Below are 23,037 nucleotides of genomic sequence, written 5' to 3'. Positions count from 1 at the left end.
CGACCGCTCGATTACAAAATCATGGGAGAAGAAGAGTAATCGGAGGTACAACCAAGTCCCCCAGCTCGGCGAACAACCCAAACAAAGCGTACCCCCTCTAGTAGTGCTTTCAAAAGAGGATGAAGCTACTCTGAGTTTGTCAAGGAAACGAACCTCACAAAAGCTCAGCTCCTAGGTCTGGAAAAAAGTACAGGAAAAAAACCATTTGTACTGGGGGAACCTCTGATGTGGCCAGAGTTGATTGACACCCTACCAACAAGAATGCGTGAGTTACATCAGTGGTACTTGAAAGCATGTGCAGAGGGGTATATAATGCTAGCTGCTCGAATTAAACATACTCATTTCTATCGGGAATGGATGACATTTGGATTGATTTTGACCATTTTTTGTTTCTATTCCATCAAGACGCCCTAGACAAGTCCCTCGTCAGTGTATGGTCTATGTAAGTGTTTTTTGTCAATTGTATACTCTAGCTCTACTAAGTCGTTTAGATTTCTCATTCCCTCCTTTTATTTGTAATCGTGCAGGATGAAAATGCAAGAATGCCGGAAGAGCGGGATTTACAATGTTGGCTTCATAGATCCGAATGTTATACATGAGGAGTGTGTACGCAAATATCCTAATCGGACCGAGAATAATTTAGTCATGTCCTTGGAAGGGCAGCACGATCGCACATTCATTCTGTTGCCGTACAACTTCAAGTGAGTCCTTTCACTTTTTGAGTCACTTCAACTAGCCAATAAGTGTATATATCTAACATTTCTTGTATCCATATGTATGTATCAACAGTTTCCACTGGATCATACTTGTGATCGAAATCGATCGGTCCCGAGTTACTGTGTGGGACTCCTTGAATAAGCCACCAGAATTATATCAAAATCTCGTAGACATCATGCAAAGGGCATGGTCTCGGTTCCTCAAAACACAATTAGGAGTCGCGTCAACACCGACTGAGCTTGAATTCAACTATAACAAGCCGGTACGAATATCACACATCTACTTTCATTTATTCAAACAGCATGAATATTTCATAACATGTATATATGTATATAGTGTTTGAGACAGCAACAAGGAACCAACCTCTGCGGATACTATGTATGTGAGCACATGCACTTTTTTGCAGAGAAACCAAGAGGGTGACACAAGAAAACTTCGAAGTACGTATAACATTAGTAACAATTTCTTGTATCTAATTCCATGCAGGTACTAAATTAAACTATTGGTGTTTATTTATTGTTGATAGATTTGGAGACTGAAAGAGAACCTCATCGAACCGGAAAGAATCAGGGCAATTCAAGAAGCACTCTGTGGATTCCTGTTGGATGAGGTGATAAATCCAAAAGGTGAATTTTATTCCGATCCAATGATAAGTGTGGCTCGAGCTGATAAACTCAACAAACGCAGCAAGAAGGATGCCGGTGCCGATGACGATGCAGATGATTAGAATTATTGAAGAATTTGTCGGAAAAAACTTATGAGAATTCATACTTGTAAATATTATTGTCTTTTATCCATGTATGTATATGTATATAATTTTTTTTATTTGCTTTGCTCCATATACAAATACGAATTCTAGATATGAGTACGAGTACGAATACACAAACCGCTGCGAGTACGACTACTAATACTAATTAATTGAAATTGAAAGGAAAAGAGAACAAATATAAAGCATCAAAAAGAAAAAAAATCGTTTAGTACCTACCAACCGGTACTAAACAGGCCAGTTTAGTACCGGTTGGTATTACCAACCGATACTAAACGGATCGTTTAGTACCGGGCCAGCTTACCGATACTAAGTGCGCGTGCACTTAGTACCGGAGGAGCGGTACCGGTCGGAAAACCGGTACAAACCGTGGGTACCCGACCGGTACTAATGAGAGATTTTCTAGCAGTGTCAAAATCAAAATGGATGATGATGATAATAATAATAATAATAATAATAATAATAATAGCAGATCTGATGGAATTTATGGGTGAAGGAAAAAAAGGGAGCAGGAAATCAAGCAAGCATGCGTGAAAAGAAAGGAAAGGCTGCATGTATGCATCACAGCATTAAGGAGGGGCCAGGGTGGAGATTATTATTAATAAAGAGAAAAAATTCGATCACATGCATGCATGCAGCAACTAATTTTGCATGCACAAAATTTTGGAGCCCCTAACTTTTGGAGAGGCCTGTGCGGTCACTCCGTTTGCACCGCCCCCTGTACGGGCCTGCCGCCACATCCACCACCACCTCCTCGTCCTCCTCCTCCCCTGGATCTGGGTCGTGACCCACGGCAATGGCGGTGCATGGCGCCGTGCCCGTGGTTCCTTGCCTCGCCTGACCGACTCTGGACCTCTTCCCTGTCGCCCCCGTGGCTACGGTGGCGGTTGATCGCTCCCTCCATTGGGAATGGAGCGTGGTGGGAATGGGATCAGGGGCGACGATGAGGAGGCCGCCGTAGCTCCGAAGCGTCCGCAGCAGAGGTACCATGCTGTGGAGTCGCAAGACCACGCTGTCGTGCAGATGACGACCATGGAGCCTGGGTCGTCCGCCGCCGCGCCCAGGTGACGGCGTGATGCTGATTTCCTACGCATTTCTTTGGCATTACATTGGGCATAGGATTCTGCGAAATTGAGATGACGATTTCGGTGATGAGTGCGGTCATCATTTCAGGGATGTTTTTATCCATGTTCATGCAGTATATTTTGGAGATAACTCTCTGCTATTCCGGTGACCATGGAGCCTGAATAGCATGCATCAATGACTCACGCCATTCAGGTCTTAGAGGGGTTGTGATGTATATCTGTGATACTAGCTAGTTATTTTAAGCCACTTGCATAACATGGTTGAGATATGGTGTTTGCTTTCTTCAATACATTCTTGTGCTGCACGTTGCAGGAGTACATTGCAGGGCAATTTAAGGTTTCTAGAGGCCCATAAGATTTTGAGAAATCATTTGTAGATGCAAAACTTCTAGTAGATCATTTTTCTCGCTCTTTCTCAAGAAACGTAGTTATGGAAAGGAGTGTTTGGCATAGCACTTGCCTGAGGCGGGTGCTCTAGTAGTATAAAGCCTTTGTCCTTTTGGTCCCAATCAGGTGGTTCTGGCCCTCTGTTGCTAGGGAGCCCGATCATTTAAGTATATAGTGAAAGAGATTGGATTTGTGTGGAATACTAGATTGATTATTGAGAGAAATATGGAGGTTACATATATAGGGAGAGGAGATCTTGAGGCTAAAGGAAACCCATAATCAAGATCTCCTAGGACTCTAGCCTACCATATATCTACAATATCATCTAGGGGCCGGCTGGCAAACAAGCCACGCTCAGGCCCAATTACATGGGCCGGCCGGCTAACAAGCCAGGCGCATAGCCCTAACCACACACACAAACATCAACTGGCTAACATATAGCTTTATAGTTTCATTGCCTTTTGTAATGAAATTTCTGGCTCGCACTGTATCGAAAAAACTATAGAGGCCCATCCGTGCTGCCATTGAAATCTGAGCCTTTTGTTTTACCTTCTTGTATTGAGCTCATTGGCCATATAGAGTATACGAATTGAATTATTGCAGGAATACAAACAAATCCTGGTTGTTTCATTGAAGTTGTTTGAATATCTCAATTTGGATATGTGGTTGTAAAGTTTGGAGATATCCGTTTGATATCTTGGATTTTTAAAGAAATCTAGTTTTTTCTGCTTTGCTATAGCTTAGAGCCTAGGAGTGCGGTTGACCTTCTAATTCTCACTGTCAAAAATTATTCTCAATTATTCTAGCAGTAGTTTGACAATGTAGCATCACCCCAAGCTTCTTCAAATTATTCTAGCTGGTGGTTTCCTATTCAACTAATTATCCGCTATGAAAATAAAAAGTAAGTTGCTTGGTTTTGGTGGGAAATGTGTAAGAACTAACGCAGCTATTGTTCCATGATAGGCCCATGAAGCCTGGTACTAATCTAAGTATTGACCCAAGAATGAAAATGACTTCATCAAATGGTCATGCTGTACCTAATGTATCTCAAAGTGATTCAAAGCTCGAGCTCTTTGGTTTTGACTCTCTGGTCAATATTTTGGGACTCAAGAGGTATGATCATTCATTCTGTAGATTTTATTTATGTAACCTAGACTTTAGAAGCTTTTACCAATATTTATGTTTGCCATCTGTAACTACTTATTGTTTAATGAAAATTTACTAGAAACCTAAAGCCATTGATTTTTACGATGCAAATGAAATGAAATATGCCATACATCTGATTGATTATGAACAGTATGGCAGGAGAACAACCGCAGGCAACAACTAGCCCTAGGGATGGTGAGGATGTGGGGATTACTATTGGATGCCCTAAGGTTGGTTTTTCGCCATGTGCGCAGAAAAGAAAATTTTCACTCTTCCTAAACAGCAGTAAAAAATGTGTTGTATATTACATTTATTTGTTTGGTTTGCAGGAAACTGAGCCAAAACTTGGTACCATGATGGGTGTATTTGTTCCATGCCTACAGAACATCTTGGGAATAATATATTATATTCGTTTTACTTGGTAGACTTTCATTCCCGTTTCTTGTTTATGGTGTATCTTGCATTAAATTCTAGTTAAGCACTCAGCTTAGATATTTAAGTTATGATTTTTATATTCATATTTCTTTTCATGTCATCAAGCATCATGTAACTCAAAGTATCCTCTTTTGACAAACAACCTTCATGTAACATTTGCCATTACTTTACTCACTAGCAATACCCTGTTTCATAGTATGACCAAGCCTACATCTGGTAAGTCTCAACAATGTAATAACCATGTTTAGTCTAAATATAGTAAGTAATTTAAAATTGGTACCTCAAAGTATTCTCCTTTCAAGCTCCTAGAAAGGGTTAGCATTTCGAAATTCTGCTTCATGACATTTCCTGTTCTCTTATGCAGAGTTACTAGCCTATTGTAGTGTTCAAGAATTGACAGTTTGGTTTCTATTTACCATAGGATCGTGGGTATGGGAGGCATATGGCAGTCACTTGTTTTAGTTGCATTCTGCGGTGCATGCACATTTTTAACTGGATTATCATTAAGTGCAATTGCGACAAATGGAGCAATGAAGGTATGTATAATATGAGAAGATGTAGCAGGTGAAAGTTCTTTGAATCAGCCTCTATATTTCTTATTTTTTTAGCTGCATTAGTTTGTTTCACTTTTTTTTTCTATGTTCGTGCAAGATAATAGACAATGAACTTAACACCTAAAATATAACCGACAATAAAGATTGTTGCTGAGTATCTCAAAATTGAAAAATCAAGAATGTAACTAGAATAAAAGTTTGCATTCCATATTGCCTCTATATTTCCATGGTCATTTACTTGTTAAAAAAAACAATAAGTCATTCCATAATTAGTTGTATTTGCATTCACCTGGCTGGTCCAGAAATTTGAACACTAATGCGCACATCATATTTCTATTTTGATCGTAAGGGTGGTGGCCCTTACTATCTAATTGGTCGTGCACTTGGTCCAGAAGTTGGAATCAGTATTGGATTGTGTTTCTTCCTTGGGAATGCAGTTGCTGGAGCTATGTAAGTCTGCACTACAACATGCTACCATTTGTCATTCCTTCCCATGTACTTATTTTCCCTCCATGCAAATTGTGTAGAAATAAAATATGCCACAAGGACCCAAACAACACCTTGAATCTTGTCATGTTACTTAGTTGTATATCATGAATGAATTCCTTGTAGTGTTGATATGTTAGTGCCATCTTTGATTTTCGGCAATATTGCAGATTGAGGCAAAAACATTAGTTTTTGTTCCAGAGAAAAGAAAGCACGCTTGTTAAGAATATAACTCGATCATGGGGGGTGGGTGGGGGGGGGGGAATCCACCTAGAGTTTATTCTAAGGTGTCGTTCTTCGACCTAACTCAGGGTGGGATATCCAATGACTCTTGGAGTTTAACGCTCTAATCAATCCACTGCGAGTATTTTGGAACATGCTTGTTAACAAATGTCAATTTGTAGGACTAAAAAATAATATTAGAATATTATGTGGAAAAGAATAGATCTTGTTTCTTGCCAAGCATGCTTAAAGGAATTTTGGATATAGCAAGTTTATGAGCATTATTCCATTCTTCCATGAAAAAAGATCTTGCACACTTTAAAATTCATTTCTATGTAGCCCATCCCTCTACCTGAGACATATTACGATCTACTTTATTCATATTTGGTATTATCCTTTTTAGGTACGTGCTGGGAGCTGTAGAAACATTTCTAGATGCTGTTCCAGCAGCTGGGTTTTTTCAAGGTATTATGATTCAGAATTCTAATCAACATATTTACTCTTGATTTGATTATAAAGATATTTCAAGTATTGATTAATTTGTATATTCTTGTGTCAATTGATGTGAATGATGTCTTGACTCTTGAACCAACAGCAAAGCCTTTAGTTGTAAGCAAGTTGGGGTAGGAAAAGAAACCCAAGAAGAGTCACATTAACCAAAGAGAAGAAATGGAAAAGGGATGGTAATAAAATCAAATAAAAGCGGTAAATTAGTAGTTATGGATGATTATAAACTAGAATAAAACTTACAAAAATGTTATCTTAATAGGAGAATAAAAAATTTCGCACAGTATGTTACTTCTACATACACGCAAGCACCAACATTGAAAATTGAAACTTGAAAGTTATTGAGTGACTCTTTTTGCTTTGTTCCCATATTAATACAAAAGAACTAGAGAAAAATATCCTTGCTGACGCTATTTTTTCCCCTGTTGTTGACTTATTACTTGTAAATTCCTAGCATGTCTAGGTTTTATAAAATATGATTCCAGTGGCAAAACTACCTACATGGCACCATACATGTGTGGCTTTCACCATGGAACACCCTAAAATCAGTACTTAGCTAGTGGATACTGTAAAATGTTATTCTTTAGCCAGAGTACAGTTGTTCATCATACTATTATCTCGGAAAATAAGAGAGAAGGAATTTGAGGGGTCTATTTCCATTGTGTTAAGATTAATAATTAAAATTGGGGATTGATGCAAGCTATTGAGGAAATGACTGCAAGTTTGTTATGATACTATGCGGAACCTATGGAAATTGGATGTCTTTAGCACCATTTGTTGACTGGTTGCAACTACAGTTTTGATGGTCAATTTCAGATACTCTGAACATGTATGGGGTTGGAATGCAGGATATAATTAAGAATTATAACAAATTTTATTTTCTTAAAGAAATAATTGGCAAATAATTTGTTGTGGTGGTCTAAAGGGAAAATAAAGTTTATCAAATTTTGGGGTAGTGGAAAGGTTCTTTCTTTGAAAGTGGATTTGTTAATGGTTGTTTTTTTGCAGTGGCATTGGAAAAAGGTCAAATTACTCCCCACAAGTATAAACAAAGTCCGAATAACCCTCGAAACTATGTTTTGGTTCAATTTACACCTACAGTTTTGTCAATCGGTCCAATTTATACCCCTTAATAGTATTTGCATTTTCTATTTATCCATGCTTTTACTTCCAAGGATTAGTTTCTTATAGTTTAGGGTACATACTTTATCCATACTTGAGGGGAGTAATTAGATTTTTTTGCTTTTCATTTATCTAAGTTATGTTCATGTTTGTTCATTTGAATTAACTTGACACATTCTAAAATGCAGATGCTACAACAGTAGTTGGTGGAACAACTGTATCAACACCTAGCTTGCATGACCTCCAGATCTATGGTGTTGTCATTACCATATTGCTCTGTTTTATTGTATTTGGTGGTGTCAAAATTATCAACAAGGTTGCACCTGCTTTCTTAGTACCAGTCCTCTTCTCAATACTCTGCATTTTTATAGGTGTCTTTAGTGCACCAGGGTCAGATGCTCCAAGTAAGTTGTCCTTCGACTACCACTGAAGTTGAATATTCTTTTTTCCCCTAAAATTTACTTGTGGTTTTCCTAACTAGAGGGGGTCACCGGGTTGAATATGACTACACTTTCTGACAACTGGAGTTCAGACTACCAACCTACAAATAATGCTGGAGTCCCTGATCCAAAAGGGTCTATATACTGGGATTTTAAGTACGTCCTATGCTCTCTTTTTAAACCTTCTAATTATTAGAATAAAAGTGTGATTTATTCATCCCTTTTCGTTCTATTTAATCAATGCTGGCCGACTAATATTTTTCTATTTTTGTTTTAGTGCATTGTTAGGACTCTTTTTCCCAGCTGTTACTGGAATCATGGCTGGTTCAAACCGTTCTGCTTCACTAAAAGATACGCAACGTTCCATACCAGTTGGGACATTAAATGCTACCCTTTCAACTACTGGGATGTATTTCATTTCTGTCTTCCTATTTGGAGCCTTGGCTACAAGGGATGAGCTTCTAACTAACAGGTTTGATATTTCCTGGAAATATGGCATCAGTTGTTTTGCACTCTAACCATTGATAGCATGCTCCCTAGACCCTAGTTGTAGGTGCCTTTAGCTTATTGAGGTTTGACATAAAGGAGGAATGGTGGATGTTTACATCTGATGTGGAACCTACAACTTGTAAGCCCATCTCTAGTGGCTAAGTTCTCATCCGACGTGGCAATTTCAAGAGTCAAATGAACTACTGGAAAACACACACCGTGAAAGGAGGGAGGGAGCGAGGGGAGGGGAGGGGAGAAAAACCATTGTTATTAAATCTCCGCGAGCAGAGGCTATAGAAATTCCGGCGACAAGTGTCAATTGGGTGGAAGGCCTTTTAATTCCATATGGGAACCACGACTCACTCAGTAGGCATATGGTGATTTGTTAATTAGATTGCTGGACCCATCAGGATTCGTTTCAAAACAAATTGTTATATGGCTATCCTTTTGTCCCACAAGTCGACACGTGACTAGTGTTGCTCTAAATGTAGTTTGTCTTGCTATCTTGTTGCAGTTTGTCTGCAAGGAAGATAAACTTTTCTGCTTGCATAAATGGTCTTGTTAGAATATTATAAAATAACCAAGAAAATTTCATTTTTCTTAAGCTTGCTGGACCGCTATTGCCATCATACTTGTTATTATAATTTAGCTGACAACTTTATTGCTCCTAAACTTGTTTTGTTACTGTAATAGGAAGTGTTGTATATTGAGAAATGGACATGATTATAGCTTCAATGAGTGATATTTCTATTTTTCTGTGAAATTTTAGAAAAATACTTCAAAAAAGCAACAATGTCCACTGCATTTGTAGTAAATGATATTTTCTAGGATTAGTGATCTATAGTATGATCACACATTTTGAAATATATTTGAAAGGTTGAGTTCTATAAGTCCATAAGGTACTTTTTTCTCATATGAACTACTTTCTACCTTGTGTCGCCAGCTCCTAAACGTGCCTAATATATGCAGGCTTCTTGCTGCAACAGTTGCTTGGCCTGGTCCGGCAGTAATTTACATTGGTATTATTCTGTCCACTTTGGGTGCAGCACTACAGAGTATGACCGGGGCTCCAAGATTGCTTGCAGCAATAGCAAATGATGACATCCTTCCTGTTCTTAATTGTTTTAAGGCTTATGAAGGATCGGAGCCTCACGTGGCAACTCTATTTACAAGCTTCATTTGTATTGCTTGTGTTGTGATTGGGAACTTGGATCTAATCACACCTACTATCACTATGTTTTTCCTCATGTGCTATGCTGGTGTGAACTTGTCATGCTTTCTTTTGGATCTCCTTGATGCTCCTAGTTGGCGCCCTCGATGGAAGTTACATCACTGGAGCCTCTCTCTGATAGGTGCATCCCAATGTATTGGTATGCTTCCTCATTCCTATACATTTTTATGGTCAATTATTTTCACTCGAACACGCACGAGAGATATGTTTCATTTCACTAAAGAAGAAGATCTCGCACCACATACACATACCTAGGTTACACAATTACATACAAAAATAAAAGAAAAGTATATGTCTATGTGTTATAATCAGAAAATAATTTTGCGAATAACATCTGCAAAAGTTCATAGGAATTTGAAGTCCCAAAATTTACATACAAAATCCGAAATGTATGCTTATGAAACTATTTACTTGGATTGCATGAAGAGTATTTTTATAGTACAAATAAAAGAATTATATCCTTGAGTTGTTGAATATTTTGAATAGTATGTTTGTCTAATAGCAGATGATTTCTCTCAAATGTACAGTCATCATGTTTATGATCTCATGGACATTTACCGTGGTCTCGCTTGCCCTCGCAAGCCTCATCTACTACTATGTCAGCTTAAAAGGAAAGGCTGGTGACTGGGGAGATGGATTTAAAAGTGCATACTTCCAATTGGCTCTGCGAAGCCTCCGATCAATGGGAGGTTAGAATATTTTTTGCATGTAAAATAAATATTCTTCATCTAAACTGCAAACTGTCTTGTAATTTTGACCATTTTCTTGCAGCAAATCAAGTACATCCCAAAAACTGGTACCCCATTCCTCTCATATTTTGCCGGCCTTGGGGTAAACTTCCAGAAAATGTCCCATGTCATCCAAAACTTGCAGATTTTGCCAATTGTATGAAGAAAAAGGGTCGTGGTATGTCAATTTTCTTCTCAATCATTGATGGTGACTACCATGAATCAGCCGAGGATGCAAAGACAGCCTGCTATCAACTTAGCTCCTATATTGACTATAAGCGTTGTGAGGGTGTCGCGGAGATCATCGTAGCACGCTCAATGTCTGATGGTTTTCGCAGCATTGTTCAGATAATGGGCCTAGGCAACCTGAAGCCAAATATTGTTGTGATGCGTTACCCTGAGATTTGGCGTCGTGAAAATCTGACACAAATACCGTCGACATTTATCAGCATCATAAATGACTGTATTATTGCTAACAAGGCAGTTGTCATTGTGAAAGGATTAGATGAGTGGCCTAATGAGTACCAGAGACAGTATGGAACCATTGACTTATACTGGATTGTGAGGGATGGAGGGCTAATGCTCTTGTTATCTCAGCTGCTACTAACCAAAGAGAGCTTTGAAAGCTGTAAGATTCAGGTCTTCTGCATAGCTGAAGAGGACACAGAAGCTGAGGAGCTAAAAGCTGATGTGAAAAAGTTTCTGTATGATCTTCGGATGCAAGCTGAGGTTATCGTTGTGACAATGAAGTCAATGGAAGCGCGCACCGAGCTCAATGCTAGTGCTAAGAAGGATCCCGAAGAAGAACATGCAAGCGCTCAACATAGAATCAAAGCATACCTTTCTGAGATGAAGGAGGCCGCACAAAGAGAAGGGCGGCCACTGATGGAGGGTGGCAGACAAGTTGTGGTTAATGAAGAGAAGGTCGAAAAGTTTCTCTACACGATGCTGAAGCTGAATACCACTATCCTCAAGTACTCCAGGATGGCAGTGGTGGTGCTGGTGAGCCTCCCACCGCCGCCTCTGAACCACCCGGCCTACTGCTACATGGAATACATGGATCTGCTTGTCGTGAACATCCCTAGAATGCTGATAGTTAGGGGATACAGGAGGGACGTCGTCACACTTTTCACTTGATTGGATTGGATACACATTTAACTTGGAGGATCTAAGCTGATTCGTCCTTTCAGTAGTTGGAACTTGGAAGCCAATTTACATGCGTAGCATTATTAGTTTCATTGTTTCTAGATTGATGATGAAGAAATTCACACGCATAGGAAATACCTGTCTTCTATAGATTTTCTCCTTTTCTGTTACATAGAAGCGTTAGTTTCTCCATAGATAAAAAGCTCCAATGCATGTGTCTATTGTTTTATTTTCCCACCTTCTGTAAAATATTGTAGCTTTTATTTTCTTGTATTGTGGAGAGAAAGAATGCATGTAGCTATTTCCATCTTCCTTGTTTTACCATAGTTGTAATTGGCTTGGCTAGCTAGTTCGCTGTGCATACTGAAGCCCAAAAAAACTCTTGGTAGACAAAGTCTATGATTTTTTGTGAAAATAAAATCTACGAATATTGATCGGCTTATTATTTCACGATGATAACCAAACTATGTGAAATAATATAATCGTTGAAGAAATTATCAACCTTGTGGAACAGCGCTGTTTGAAACCTCGTGGAATAGCGTTGTTTGGAACGAATGGGGCATAGATTTGTAGGATGTAGGACTGGATATGAAGAAAAAAAAAGAGTTTTGCATACTCTTTCTCTTTTTTGGATAGGTTTTTCTTTTTTTTCTTTTACTTCAGCCGATTCAAAACAGATTCTAGTCTCACTGTCTCAGGCCCGACCTTGATCAGCACGCCGCAACAACAGTTCCCGTTTGCACTAAGGCCCATAGTTCCTTCAAAAAAAACATTCAGGCCCATAATCGTAAAGCCCAGAACTCCGCAACGGGGCCTGCTTTGCGATTCGTGTAAGCCCACCAGCTCACGATCGAACCGCGGGAAGGCACCGAGGTCAGCAAGGTCATTTACCACACGCCCTGCCTCCCTTACATAACCTCCCTCCCCTGGCCACTCGCGGAAACCCTAGCCGCCGCCGGACCACTCGTCGCCCTCCTCTCCTCCGCGAGCGCTCGCTTCGGTAACTCTCCACCTCCCCTTGCTCGATCTTTTCGTACGTGATGATGATGATGTTCCTCTTGTCCGCCAATCCGACCCTCCCCTCCCGCTGATTCGCCGTCTGTTTGTTTGTGCTGGTCGAAGGAAGCAAGGGATTCGAGATGGCCAAGTCGAAGAACCACACGGCGCACAACCAGTCGTACAAGGCGCACAAGAACGGCATCAAGAAGCCCAAGCGCCACCGCCAGACCTCCACTAAGGGGGTAAGATAATCTGATCCTGCTGTGAATCTATTTACCTTCAATATTGGGCGATGTGAATCTGTGTCAATAGTCAATTAGCACTGCTCTTAAGACGAGCATTTGCTTTGTTCCAGTAGCCATGTGTTGTAACTTGTGATTACTCTTCTAGGATTTGTTTCTACTACTCAGTGATGTGAAACCATATTTTGTGCCTTTTTTAACTTCGTGTACAAAATCCTGTAGCTACCATTGCTTACTTCTGGCTTAAAATATTCTCAATTTCTCATAATATTTGTGTTTGTGATGGTCCAATTACTCCATTTAGAACTTTTACTTGACTATAACTTGGTGCCTACTGTAAAATATGTACTTGTATCTCGTCACTAGAGCTTCTCCTGTTGAGGTTGTTGCAATGATGAGACCTTTCCTTTTTTGAGAGCAGGCCACTGCTTGATGAACCTGGGGAATAATCTTCATTATTTCCTCCTGAGCGGTTACCTGAGCAACTTATACAACCTTGATTCATGTTGCACTTCTGTTATTTGTTCTGTGATGAACAACTGCACAACTATTTTTTTTGCCAATTTTACTATTTGGTAGGCACCATCTAGGTTTACTCTCCAGTGGTTGTGCCGCTGGTTTGTGTTGTGCTAGAAGTTGCTGTGGCACACATGCTAGGCGCCCCACTGGTTAATGCTATTAGGATGTTTTTACACTAATGTGTTAATTGTATGGGAAAATATCTGGTGCAAACCACCTTCTCGGTGGAAACATAAAAACCCTTTTAAAAGTTATAGTTGCAAGTATTCAAAAAATACATCAAATGATGCACTATGGATGTGCATCGTTTGAAAGTTTTTGGATACTTGCAACTATAATTTTTGAAAGGGTTTTCACGTTTCCACCGAGAAGGTGGTTTGCACTGAATATTTCCCCTAATTGTATACACTACTTGGATACAATTGTCGAACCGAACCTAGTCGCCATGGCACCGATAAGGTCCTGATCGGATGATTAGTTGCGATTAATCAGGTGATAAGTTCGACTAATTGGGGTTATACCTAGTCACCTCAGTACCAACCAGGCGATGACTGTATAATATTGTCCGGATGAGGTTGAGGTTGTTGCAATGATGAGACCTTACCTTTTGAGAGCAGGCCACTGCTTGATGAACCTGGGAAATAATCTTCATTGTTTCCTTCTGAGCGGTTACCTGAGCAAATACACAACCTTGCTTCTTGTTGTGCTTCTGTTATTTGTTATGAGATGCACAACTATTATTTTTGACAATTTTACTGTGCTTCCTGTTAACAGTGCCCTTTTTGTTATTCTAACAAGCTTTTTAATACCCCCTTTAACCATTTCCTTCGGCCTGTGTTTGTGTTTTCAGATGGACCCCAAGTTCCTGAGGAACCTGAGGTACTCAAGGAAGAACAACAAGAAGAGCGGTGAGGCTGAAGCGGAGGAGTAAGATGGAAGTTTATGCTCTTACAAAAGCAAAGATGTGTTTACCCTTCCTAGCTCCGTTTTACCTTTAGGATTTGGATTTTCTTTAAGGATGGAGTTTGAATGGTGTTATGTATGATGGGAAGGACCCTCTTTTGCTGCTTAAGTGTTACTATGATATTATGTGTTAAGCTCATGCTACCCTTTGAATAGTAGTTCCTTCTGAGTTAATTAGTTTTCCCCCTTGGGAACTGAAATAGGATTTCTGGACCATGTCTGGTTTTACGTTATGTGGTTTGAGGCTAAGTTTAATCTGATGCGATTCAGTGTTAAACTGAGCTATCGGCCATTGAATGAGGCCTTGTTTGGTTGCTGACCGCAACCGGCCACTGCTAAACTACGGCTCGTCTAGGATGCGGCGGATGTTTACAGCGTCAAATGTACATTTGGCGAGCTGTGTCCACGCAAATCACTTAAGCCTGCAACCAAAGAGGAGATAACATTAGGCGCGGCGAGTTGGGACAAGCTGTGGCCATCAACCAAACAGGGCCGTTACTGTATCAACTAATAGCTTAATTATGTGAAACACGTTTTATTGAGTGGGGTGGGCTGGAAGCCTGGAACTGTAAAGTTACAAAAATGCTGTTTTGTGTGTTGGGCTTGGGCAGCATTTCGAAGATACCATGCAAGCAGTGGAGATCCTGCATCTCCTGCTGCAGTTCGGCCAAGGTGCACTCTGGATTGGCAGAGAGCAACCCAAATATACAGTACAATAATTGGCTACGTGCACTCTGAATCTCTGCTCCGATCCTGTTCTTGAAGAAACCAGTGCCAGCAAAGAGTACAATAATTTGCGACATACACCGTTGAAATCTCTTATTCCAGCAGAAAACTGTAGTGCTCGGATTAGGCTCTTAACAAGAAACCAATGCAGTGGGAAGAGAATATTTACATATATTATGCCATTCTACTCGCAATCCTGTACTGACTGCTTAGCTCGTAATTGAGCAAGCAGCCGACTTGGGAGATGCATCGTCTCTGTACCTGCAGCTGTTGAGTACATTCTTTAGTTGAGAAAATTTCAGGTGGATAGTGTAGGCGTTGTTGATGGTATACCATCAAACACTAATTCAGATTTTTTTGACAGGCGGAACGTGTAAAAATTGGAATTTCTACAACACAAACAATACATCAAAATGATATAACAAAAAGTAAAATCATGGAAGCTATTTCTCATACAAGCAGCAATAAACAGTATGATAGGCAGATGAGTTACTTCCAGGAGTCAAGCTTTGTCATTTCTTTTTGTAAAAATTGCTATTGATCCCATAAACAAATGATAATAGACATATGAGCAACGACCGATAAAAGACCAATTACATTAACTCGATGTTACTGAGCATAACCTGTTTGTGCAGTTTTTCATTTAGCACGTTTTAATTTCGCACTAAGTTGAAGACAACAATTCATGTTTTAGCACACCAAAAACCTTGGTTAAGCCTATATGTTTGCTCGCGAGCTAGCCCACTTGCATACCTCTTCATTCATTTATGCATTACATTGCGCAAGAAAGCAGTGACTAGTATCTCCAACAGCTCTTGTATTTTGGGTGAGTTAGCTAAAGAAAGAAAAGGAAGACAAAAAATTCACATCCAACAGAAACTCTATCTATCTCGTCTTCTATCCTCGTTTTCTATGTAGGGGGTCACTGGCGGAGCCTGACCACAAAATTAGGAGGGGCCAGCCTTTGTTAATTTAGCCGCTAAAGCAATGAACAGTGTTAAATTAATGTTAAAGTAATGGAAAGTTTGCATGGGGGGGGGGGGCATGGCCCTCTATGGCCCCAACGTAGCTCCACCACTGTAGGGGGTGCCGCTAGGCATCTTTGCCTAGCGCTGAGCACTAGCCATCCCTTTTTTAATTTTGGAGAACCTGTTGGATTTCATCCTTTTTTTCGCTAGCTATTTCATTTTACATAATAGCTATATCAAGATTTTAGCTATTCATAGATACAAGAGCTCTTGGAGATGCTCTTATACGATATAAAATCAAATTGAACTATGGCTAACTAAACAAGTTGTACATGTGCGCATGCAGAACATAACCCCTGCTCTTAAGTCAAACCTTTCCCACATTATTTAAGAGGCCAGAGGCTAGGTTAGGCTCCAGGTTTTTTGGAACCTTAAGTGGGAAGCCAAGTTCTCTCTACGATATGCCTGGCCGGCGACGCCCTCCCTCCCAGCGAGGTGCGCCGCCCCGGGATTCGAACTCCGGCCCTCCTTTTTCGGAGGTTGGCATCTAAGCCAGCCGGGCTACCCTCCCTATTATTTAGTGCGATACAAGTTTTCTTTTTTTTTCCGGTGAATTACTGCTATACATATATGACTAAGAAGAAGCTCTTCGACAACATAGTTACTCCTCACAATATAACAAGTGGTTTCTTTTTTCAAGCCAGGGATCACCATGCATTCAGACAAAGAAGCAAAGGAGGGAGCTAAGAGCATGCTAAAGTAATTGCAGCTTGCAAGAAGGCAAACCTTGTGTCTAGATCAGCATACAAGCAATGATGTAAGGCTAAGAGAACCCACATAACTCCCGACCATTACAAAAGTAGACTGCAAAAAAAGCCAAAAGGAAGAGAAAGCATATGGATCATGCAGTAACAAGCATCAAGCAGTTTCATGTACCGCCCTCCAACTAATATGTAGTGTGGTCCTAAAATGTGTGCAGTCAGACTATTACTCTCTTGGCAAATTATACCACCATCAATATTTGTATGATTGTATCAGCCACATGAAAAGTAATGTCAGTATGGCTTGATCAAAAACAAAATTGACTTTGTCAGGTTGCCTGAATCTAGTACTAGAGATTGGTGGTCAACCTTTTGGTTTCAGTATATCCAAATTAATACTGATTTTTAACGACATAAAGTACAATTGAAGAGTCTCATAAGATACGTATAAAAGATGCATCAAGTAGCTTGCTGATTCATAGAAGGATGAGTTAAGTTGGCACAAGCAGAGACCGATATGGCTATATATCAAAGCAGATCTAAGCATTGCTGGAACACTGACCTCCGCTCATTTCAGAACTTGCAGATAACTGGAACACAAACAAGCAGAAGCTGAACGAAAACCCAGCTTGGCTCGTCAGGAAACCAGAGCACATAACTGATGGGATGCAAACGAGGTTATACTTGCACACCAATGCGTAAAACATAATTGCATGTTCCGTTAAACTCTGAGAAAACAATAGTCATACTGAATATGCCTAGTATTAACTTAACATCACCAACAATATGTTATAAAAAAAACGTCACCAACAATAGGCACATAACTGAATAGTCAATTATCAGAAAGCAGTCTATATTAACTTTTGTTTGTACTTGATTTTTCCACCTTGTGCTGGTTATGACAGTGTCACATACCAAACAAATGTATCACCTGAGCCAAGCTAGTAAAATACACAAGTTAAACTGTGCAATAAAGAAGGGCTCAAGGCAAACGATAACAACCCAACGCAAAGAAAATATAAATGAACCTAACAATGGACAGGAATTAAAGTCATTGGCAACAAAGTAACAAAACATAGTGCCTGCTTCAGAACTACCATTCTGCAATCTGTTACGAGTTGGGGGATCACAGAACCATTTATATCAAAATTGCACCATAATTGACCTGAACATGGGAGCATCAACCAATCAGGCCCCAATAGAACCTTTAAAATGACAAGCACCAACAAACATCAGGTGCTGATTTAAATGAAGTACATGAGAAGTAGGTGATTGACACAAATTGGTTCCATAATTATACAGATAGGAGAAGAATGTGGGGGAGGCATTCTCACCAGTGACAAGCTGCACAGTGTGGACGAAGGGTACAGCAGTGGGGACTGCAAACTTGGTAGCAACAGGGACAGGGAAATCAAGCAGCTGAAGGGACAGCACAGCAAGTAACAAGACCAATCGTCGTACAATTAAGCTGCCGAGCACCGAAGCCAAACATGCCATGCACAAACATACACGCCCAGAGCAGCAGAGTCAGGCTGTAAACTTTAACATGCAGCATTAAGCTCAGCAACAGAAGTGGGCCAAAGATCTCCACTTTGTGACACCTCGCTTCATCCACAAAATTATTCTCTTTATGGTAAGTTCTGTGCACACCTCCAGTGCAAGGACTACCCAAAACTCAATTCACCCATGAACTAGTAAAATTTTCAGCAACCCAACACCTTAGATAATCAATCGACCATCGCCAGCTATGGCAAGAATTTGAGGATAGAACGAATGGAAATGATGAGAGCAAGGGGAGCAAAAACCACTGAATTATTATTGGCAATTGGAAAACACCTGATTGACATTCCCATATGATTCTGAGCAAAACAACTCCTAGAAGAAAAAACTGAAACACTGGAAGGCAACCAAACCAGAGGCGCAGGGGGCACTTATGAGCCTATCCTGCTGACGGGGTAGACAAAATCCATAAGGCATCATCATTATCACGAGCATGGCAGTGCGGCATCATAGCACTCACACAGCTGCGAAGAAAGACATCAGTACAGGAGAGCCTTGCCTAGGCGCACAGAGGAGGCATCTACTCCTTGTACTTCATGCTCTCGAGCGTGAACCCAGGCATGTCGAAGGAGTCAGCGAACTTCTCCACCTCAGCCTTGAGGTTCTCAATGTCCTTGTTGTTCACAAGGCCCTTGTTGAAGTCCTTGAGGAGCTTGCCATACTCCTTCTGGATGTTCAGGCAGATGGTCACCGCCCGGTGAAGGAACTCACCAATCTGTTCAAAGTCTTTCTCCACCAGACCCCTCGAGGTCATCGCGGGGGCACCTGAAACCATAACAACGATACATCAAAAATAGTGTCTAACATTCCTGTAAAGTTGTAGACTTGTAGCATCAGGTACATATGAAAAAAAATGTTCAACACTGAAGAAAGGGGTGCAGTATTTTATTGTATGATGTTGGATTCCAGTTGAGTTCTTAGCTGTGTTAAGTGTTACATGGACATTCAGGGTAATGCATTAGCTCAAGGATGATACTGGACTTCAAGGTCCAAGCAAAGTTTTGGAAAACATATGTAGGTGAAGGAGTTTATAACACCAACAAAGAAAGGTTCATATGATCAGACCTTGACAACCAAGTCATCAACATTTGCAAGAGCTACACGCTTTTGTGTATGAAAATGTGAAGAACAAGTGTGATACAAGTGGAACTAAAACTATTAATCTACCTGCAATAGTTACAGAGATTAATCACCCTTCGATGCAATAAGAACAAGTGATTATAATCATCCTTCAATGCAATAAGGACCAGATAAAGGCTACCAAAATGTGGGCATGCTGAAACATGGGCATTAGGGCCAAACATATCTAAAACATGGGCATGGTTGGCAATGCCCAAGTAGCTAAATTTTGGCTTGCCCACCATGGGCATTAAGGTCAAACACATGTAAAATATTTCTAGACATATCACCTCTTCATTAAGAAGAGAGACTACAAAAACACGAGCCAATTTTTCAAACTGCCATGTGAACAGCAATGTTGTGACAATTTTATGGAGAGTTGCACCATAACAGAAGTAACAAATAAGATAGAACTAACCAATGCGGACACCACCCGGAGCCAATGCACTGCTGTCACCGAAGACAGCATTCTTGTTCAATGTGATGTGACAAAGGTCACAGAGCTTTTCAACCTTGTTTCCTGCAGACATGAACCAAAATTAGAACAAGTTATAATATGTTCCCAAGAAAATGGAGCCTGATTGGATTCCTAATTTGTATACCAGTCAAGCCAAGAGGGCGGAGATCCCAGAGAACAAGGTGGTTCTCAGTTCCATCAGTCACCATCTTGTAGCCCTTGCTCATGAGATAGTTTCCAATGGCAACAGCATTCGCCTTCACTTGCTTTGCATAGGCTTTGAAGCCAGGTGTCATAGTCTGCTGCAGAGCAACAGCAAGTGCCGCAATTTGGTGGTTGTGAGGCCCACCTTGCAGAGATGGGAACACCGCAAAGTTGATCTTGTCTTCGTAGTCATACACAGCACCCTCAGGCTGGCCCTTCTTTGGGGGTTTAGGTCCTTTCCTGTAGAAAATCATGCCAGCCCTTGGCCCGCGAAGAGACTTGTGCGTGGTAGTGGTAACCACATCACAATACTCAAAAGGATTTGCAGCTTCCTGAAATGGAGGAGGCAAATGAAGAGATTTTTAGAACACAAATTTTTCAACTAAGCATTTGTAGTGAATAATCTCTTCAGGTCTCCTCCAGTACTCAAAGAAGGATGATATGCAAGGATTTGCCAAAAGGTATCACCTTCAGTACTATGCCTCAAATAGTGCATTAGCTAAGTCTATACATTAATCTATACATTAAAGCAAGGAGCCCTAGGGTACAATGAGTTAGAAAACTGTGTGCCCCTTACTGCGGTAGATTGTTTGTGAGATTCCACTGTGTGTTGCCTATATATGCATGATCATGGCATGATAAATGTAGACCAAAAACGCATGAAGACAACTTCAAATGTGGACATGCATGAGTCCAATTTTGATTACCAGTAATTTGCACATGGATGTGCTATGTAACTTGAACAAGAAAAACTATGTACTGGTTCTCTTATATATATATATATATATATATATATATATATATATATATATATATATTGCTGTAAAAGAGAGAAAGTATTGAAGACTCCTGCAATGGTTTCAACTGGTTCAATGAGTATCTGAGTGCAATTCCACAAGAGCAGGAGCATACCCATCGAGAATACTCCAAAACATGAAAATAGATAGAATATCAGATACACATCACCATGAAAGGAAGATCCCCAGACAAACCAAATCAGGCAAAATATCGTTTTCGTACTATTGTAAAACAAAACAAGGCGCAGAACAACAGACAGCTAGCGTCCACATAAAAAATTCTTAAAATCAGTAAACGTGCAAAACACTCAGATCCAACAACCGCCAGAATTGATAGCCTCAATTAGATCCCAAGTAGAATCCAGACTGCCACATCTCTCAGAAGCAACTAATCGCCATCTCAACGTGAATGCAAGGTGAGATTTGGTGAAAACAACTAGCCAATCGAGAACAATTTATGAGTACCTGCGCGGCGACGAGCCCGCTGATGTGCGCCATGTCGCAGAGGAGCAGCGCCCCGACCTTGTCGGCGACGGCCCTGAGCCTGGCGTAGTCCCAGTCCCTGGGGTAGGCGCTGCCACCGCAGATGATGAGCTTGGGGCGGAAGTCGAGGGCCTTCTCCTCGAGCTTCTCGTAGTCGATGTAGCCTGTGGTGGCGCTCACCTTGTACGGCAGGCTCTCGAAGTAGATCGAGGTGGCGGAGATCTTCTTCCCGCCGGCGGTGTAGTACCCGTGGGTGAGGTGGCCGCCGGAGGGGAGGTCGAGGCCCATGATCCGGTCGTGCGGGTTGAGCAGCGCGGTGTAGGCGGCGAAGTTGGCGGGGGAGCCCGAGTAGGGCTGCACATTGACGCCCCAGGCGGCCGGGTCGAGGCGGAAGGCGGCGAGGGCGCGGGAGCGGCAGAGGTTCTCGATCTCGTCGATGACGTCGTTGCCGCCGTAGTAGCGGGCGCCGGGCATGCCCTCGGAGTACTTGTTGGTGAGCGGGGAGCCGAGCGCCTCCATGACGGCGAAGGAGGTGAAGTTCTCGGAGGCGATGAGCTCGATGCCGCGCCGCTGGCGCCGCTTCTCAAGCTCCAGGAGGTCGTAGACCTCCGGGTCGGCGCCGGCGAGCGGGGTCAGACCCCATGTGGCCACGGGGTCCATGGCGGCTGCGGGGGCCGAGGCGGGAGCGGCGGCGGCGGCGAGGAGGGGGCGAGGGCGGAAGGGGAGGGGATGACGGGGTGGGGAGCAGCGGTGGTGGCGGGAGGGGGCGAGGGGATATATAGCGGCGGTGCACGGGAGGTGGGCGCGGGCGCACATGTGGGAGGGAGGAGGGGTTGGTGGGGGTGGGTGAGGTGGGGTGGGGTGGGGGGAGTGGGTGCGAGTGCGGACGAGGTGTTCGACCGAGTGCGCGGGGCGAGGGATGTGGTTGCCGTGCTGGTGGGCCCGTGGGGTTCGGCGGGGGTTGGTGTGGGCGACTGGGCGAGTAGTTTAGTACTGATGGAGATGGACGGGCGGCTACTCCGAATTACCGGAGATGGACCGGGCTGAGTGATTTTAGATGCAGGAAGTAGACACATTAAAAGAAATTTTATTAGTCCATTAACTTAAGTTAATGACTTCTTCTCGGCCGGCCGTAATTTGACTCTTCCGCATGGCACACTTATCCGAAATCCATTCAACCATTAAGCGGCCATAAAGATAAATAATTTTCCACTCCCCGTCTATTTCTCAGAGACAAACCTCCCCTGTATCCCCTCCACCGCTCCACCAACTGGGTCCCAGCCTCCCTCGACCTTGCTCCTCTGCGACCGCCTCTTCCCCATCTCCAGTGCGGCGCGGCCCTCCACAGTTCCTCCGCCCTCCTCCGTGACCGCCCCTTCCCCATCTCCTAGGCGGCGCGGTGCAGGCCGGCGCGCCGTGAGGCTGCGCGGCACGGAGGGGGCAGCGTGGAGGGGTGCGAGAGGGGCAGCGTTGGCACGACAAGCGGAGCAAACGCGCGAGGGGGTCAGCGTTGGAGGGGCACGAGCGGGTCTGCGCAGTGCGGGTGGCACGGAGGGGTTCGGCGCGGCGCGGCCGCGTCAAGCGGAGGGAGCAGATCGAGCAGCGCGGAGCGCGCATCATCCAAACTCCTGAGGTGCGTGCTTTCATTTTGCATCCTCACATTTCTCTTCTAGGGTTAGTCTCTCTCTACTCCCTCACTTGCGTTCCCTCGAATCCAGCGATTTTGCGTGGTTGGAAGCGTAGATCGGAGGTGGAGAGGCAAGGGATGTGCACAGACG

At 42.2% G+C, this 23,037-nt stretch overlaps 3 protein-coding genes and 2 non-coding genes across 7 annotated transcripts; 4 read left to right on the top strand and 1 right to left on the bottom strand.

Moving 5' to 3' along the window:
• The first annotated feature begins 2,392 nt into the window (after positions 1-2,392).
• LOC120710569 (cation-chloride cotransporter 2-like) lies at positions 2,393-11,452 on the top strand. The gene is made up of 13 exons (XM_039996217.1): positions 2,393-2,547; positions 3,919-4,068; positions 4,253-4,331; positions 4,431-4,522; positions 4,958-5,072; positions 5,440-5,540; positions 6,202-6,263; positions 7,616-7,831; positions 7,909-8,023; positions 8,145-8,339; positions 9,326-9,726; positions 10,115-10,276; positions 10,359-11,452. The coding sequence occupies exons 1-13, from the start codon at positions 2,393-2,395 to the stop codon at positions 11,450-11,452; spliced, it is 2,937 nt and encodes a 978-aa protein (XP_039852151.1).
• An 881-nt stretch (positions 11,453-12,333) lies between these two features.
• LOC120706693 (60S ribosomal protein L29-1-like) lies at positions 12,334-14,384 on the top strand. Of its 3 annotated transcripts, none has more exons than XM_039991395.1 (3): positions 12,334-12,461; positions 12,584-12,702; positions 14,072-14,384. In XM_039991395.1, the coding sequence occupies exons 2-3, from the start codon at positions 12,601-12,603 to the stop codon at positions 14,150-14,152; spliced, it is 183 nt and encodes a 60-aa protein (XP_039847329.1). In that variant the 5' UTR covers positions 12,334-12,461; positions 12,584-12,600; the 3' UTR covers positions 14,153-14,384. The 3 variants fall into 3 exon arrangements, with proteins under 3 accessions (XP_039847329.1, XP_039847331.1, XP_039847332.1); XM_039991397.1 differs by having other exon boundaries at positions 12,344-12,461; positions 12,569-12,702; XM_039991398.1 differs by having other exon boundaries at positions 12,345-12,461; positions 12,588-12,702.
• On the top strand, positions 13,089-13,187 carry LOC120710924. Its single transcript, XR_005690092.1, has one exon. It is a non-coding gene; the product is annotated as a small nucleolar RNA snoR128 (small nucleolar RNA).
• On the top strand, positions 13,806-13,902 carry LOC120710926. The gene has a single exon (XR_005690094.1). It is a non-coding gene; the product is annotated as a small nucleolar RNA snoR128 (small nucleolar RNA).
• Positions 14,385-18,432: 4,048 nt separating the features above from the next.
• On the bottom strand, positions 18,433-21,993 carry LOC120706692 (serine hydroxymethyltransferase 4-like). Its single transcript, XM_039991394.1, has 4 exons — positions 21,242-21,993; positions 19,921-20,311; positions 19,737-19,838; positions 18,433-18,964 (listed from the first exon to the last, which is right to left on the bottom strand). Exons 1-4 carry the CDS (start codon positions 21,917-21,919, stop codon positions 18,720-18,722), a joined length of 1,416 nt encoding a protein of 471 aa, XP_039847328.1. The 5' UTR covers positions 21,920-21,993; the 3' UTR covers positions 18,433-18,719.
• Positions 21,994-23,037: the final 1,044 nt, after the last annotated feature.

This window comes from Panicum virgatum, chromosome 5K, assembly GCF_016808335.1.
Source record: "Panicum virgatum strain AP13 chromosome 5K, P.virgatum_v5, whole genome shotgun sequence".
Classification (NCBI taxonomy): domain Eukaryota; kingdom Viridiplantae; phylum Streptophyta; class Magnoliopsida; order Poales; family Poaceae; genus Panicum; species Panicum virgatum.
Note: the sequence above shows the minus strand (reverse complement) of the source record. Positions and strands in the feature narration are given on the sequence as shown.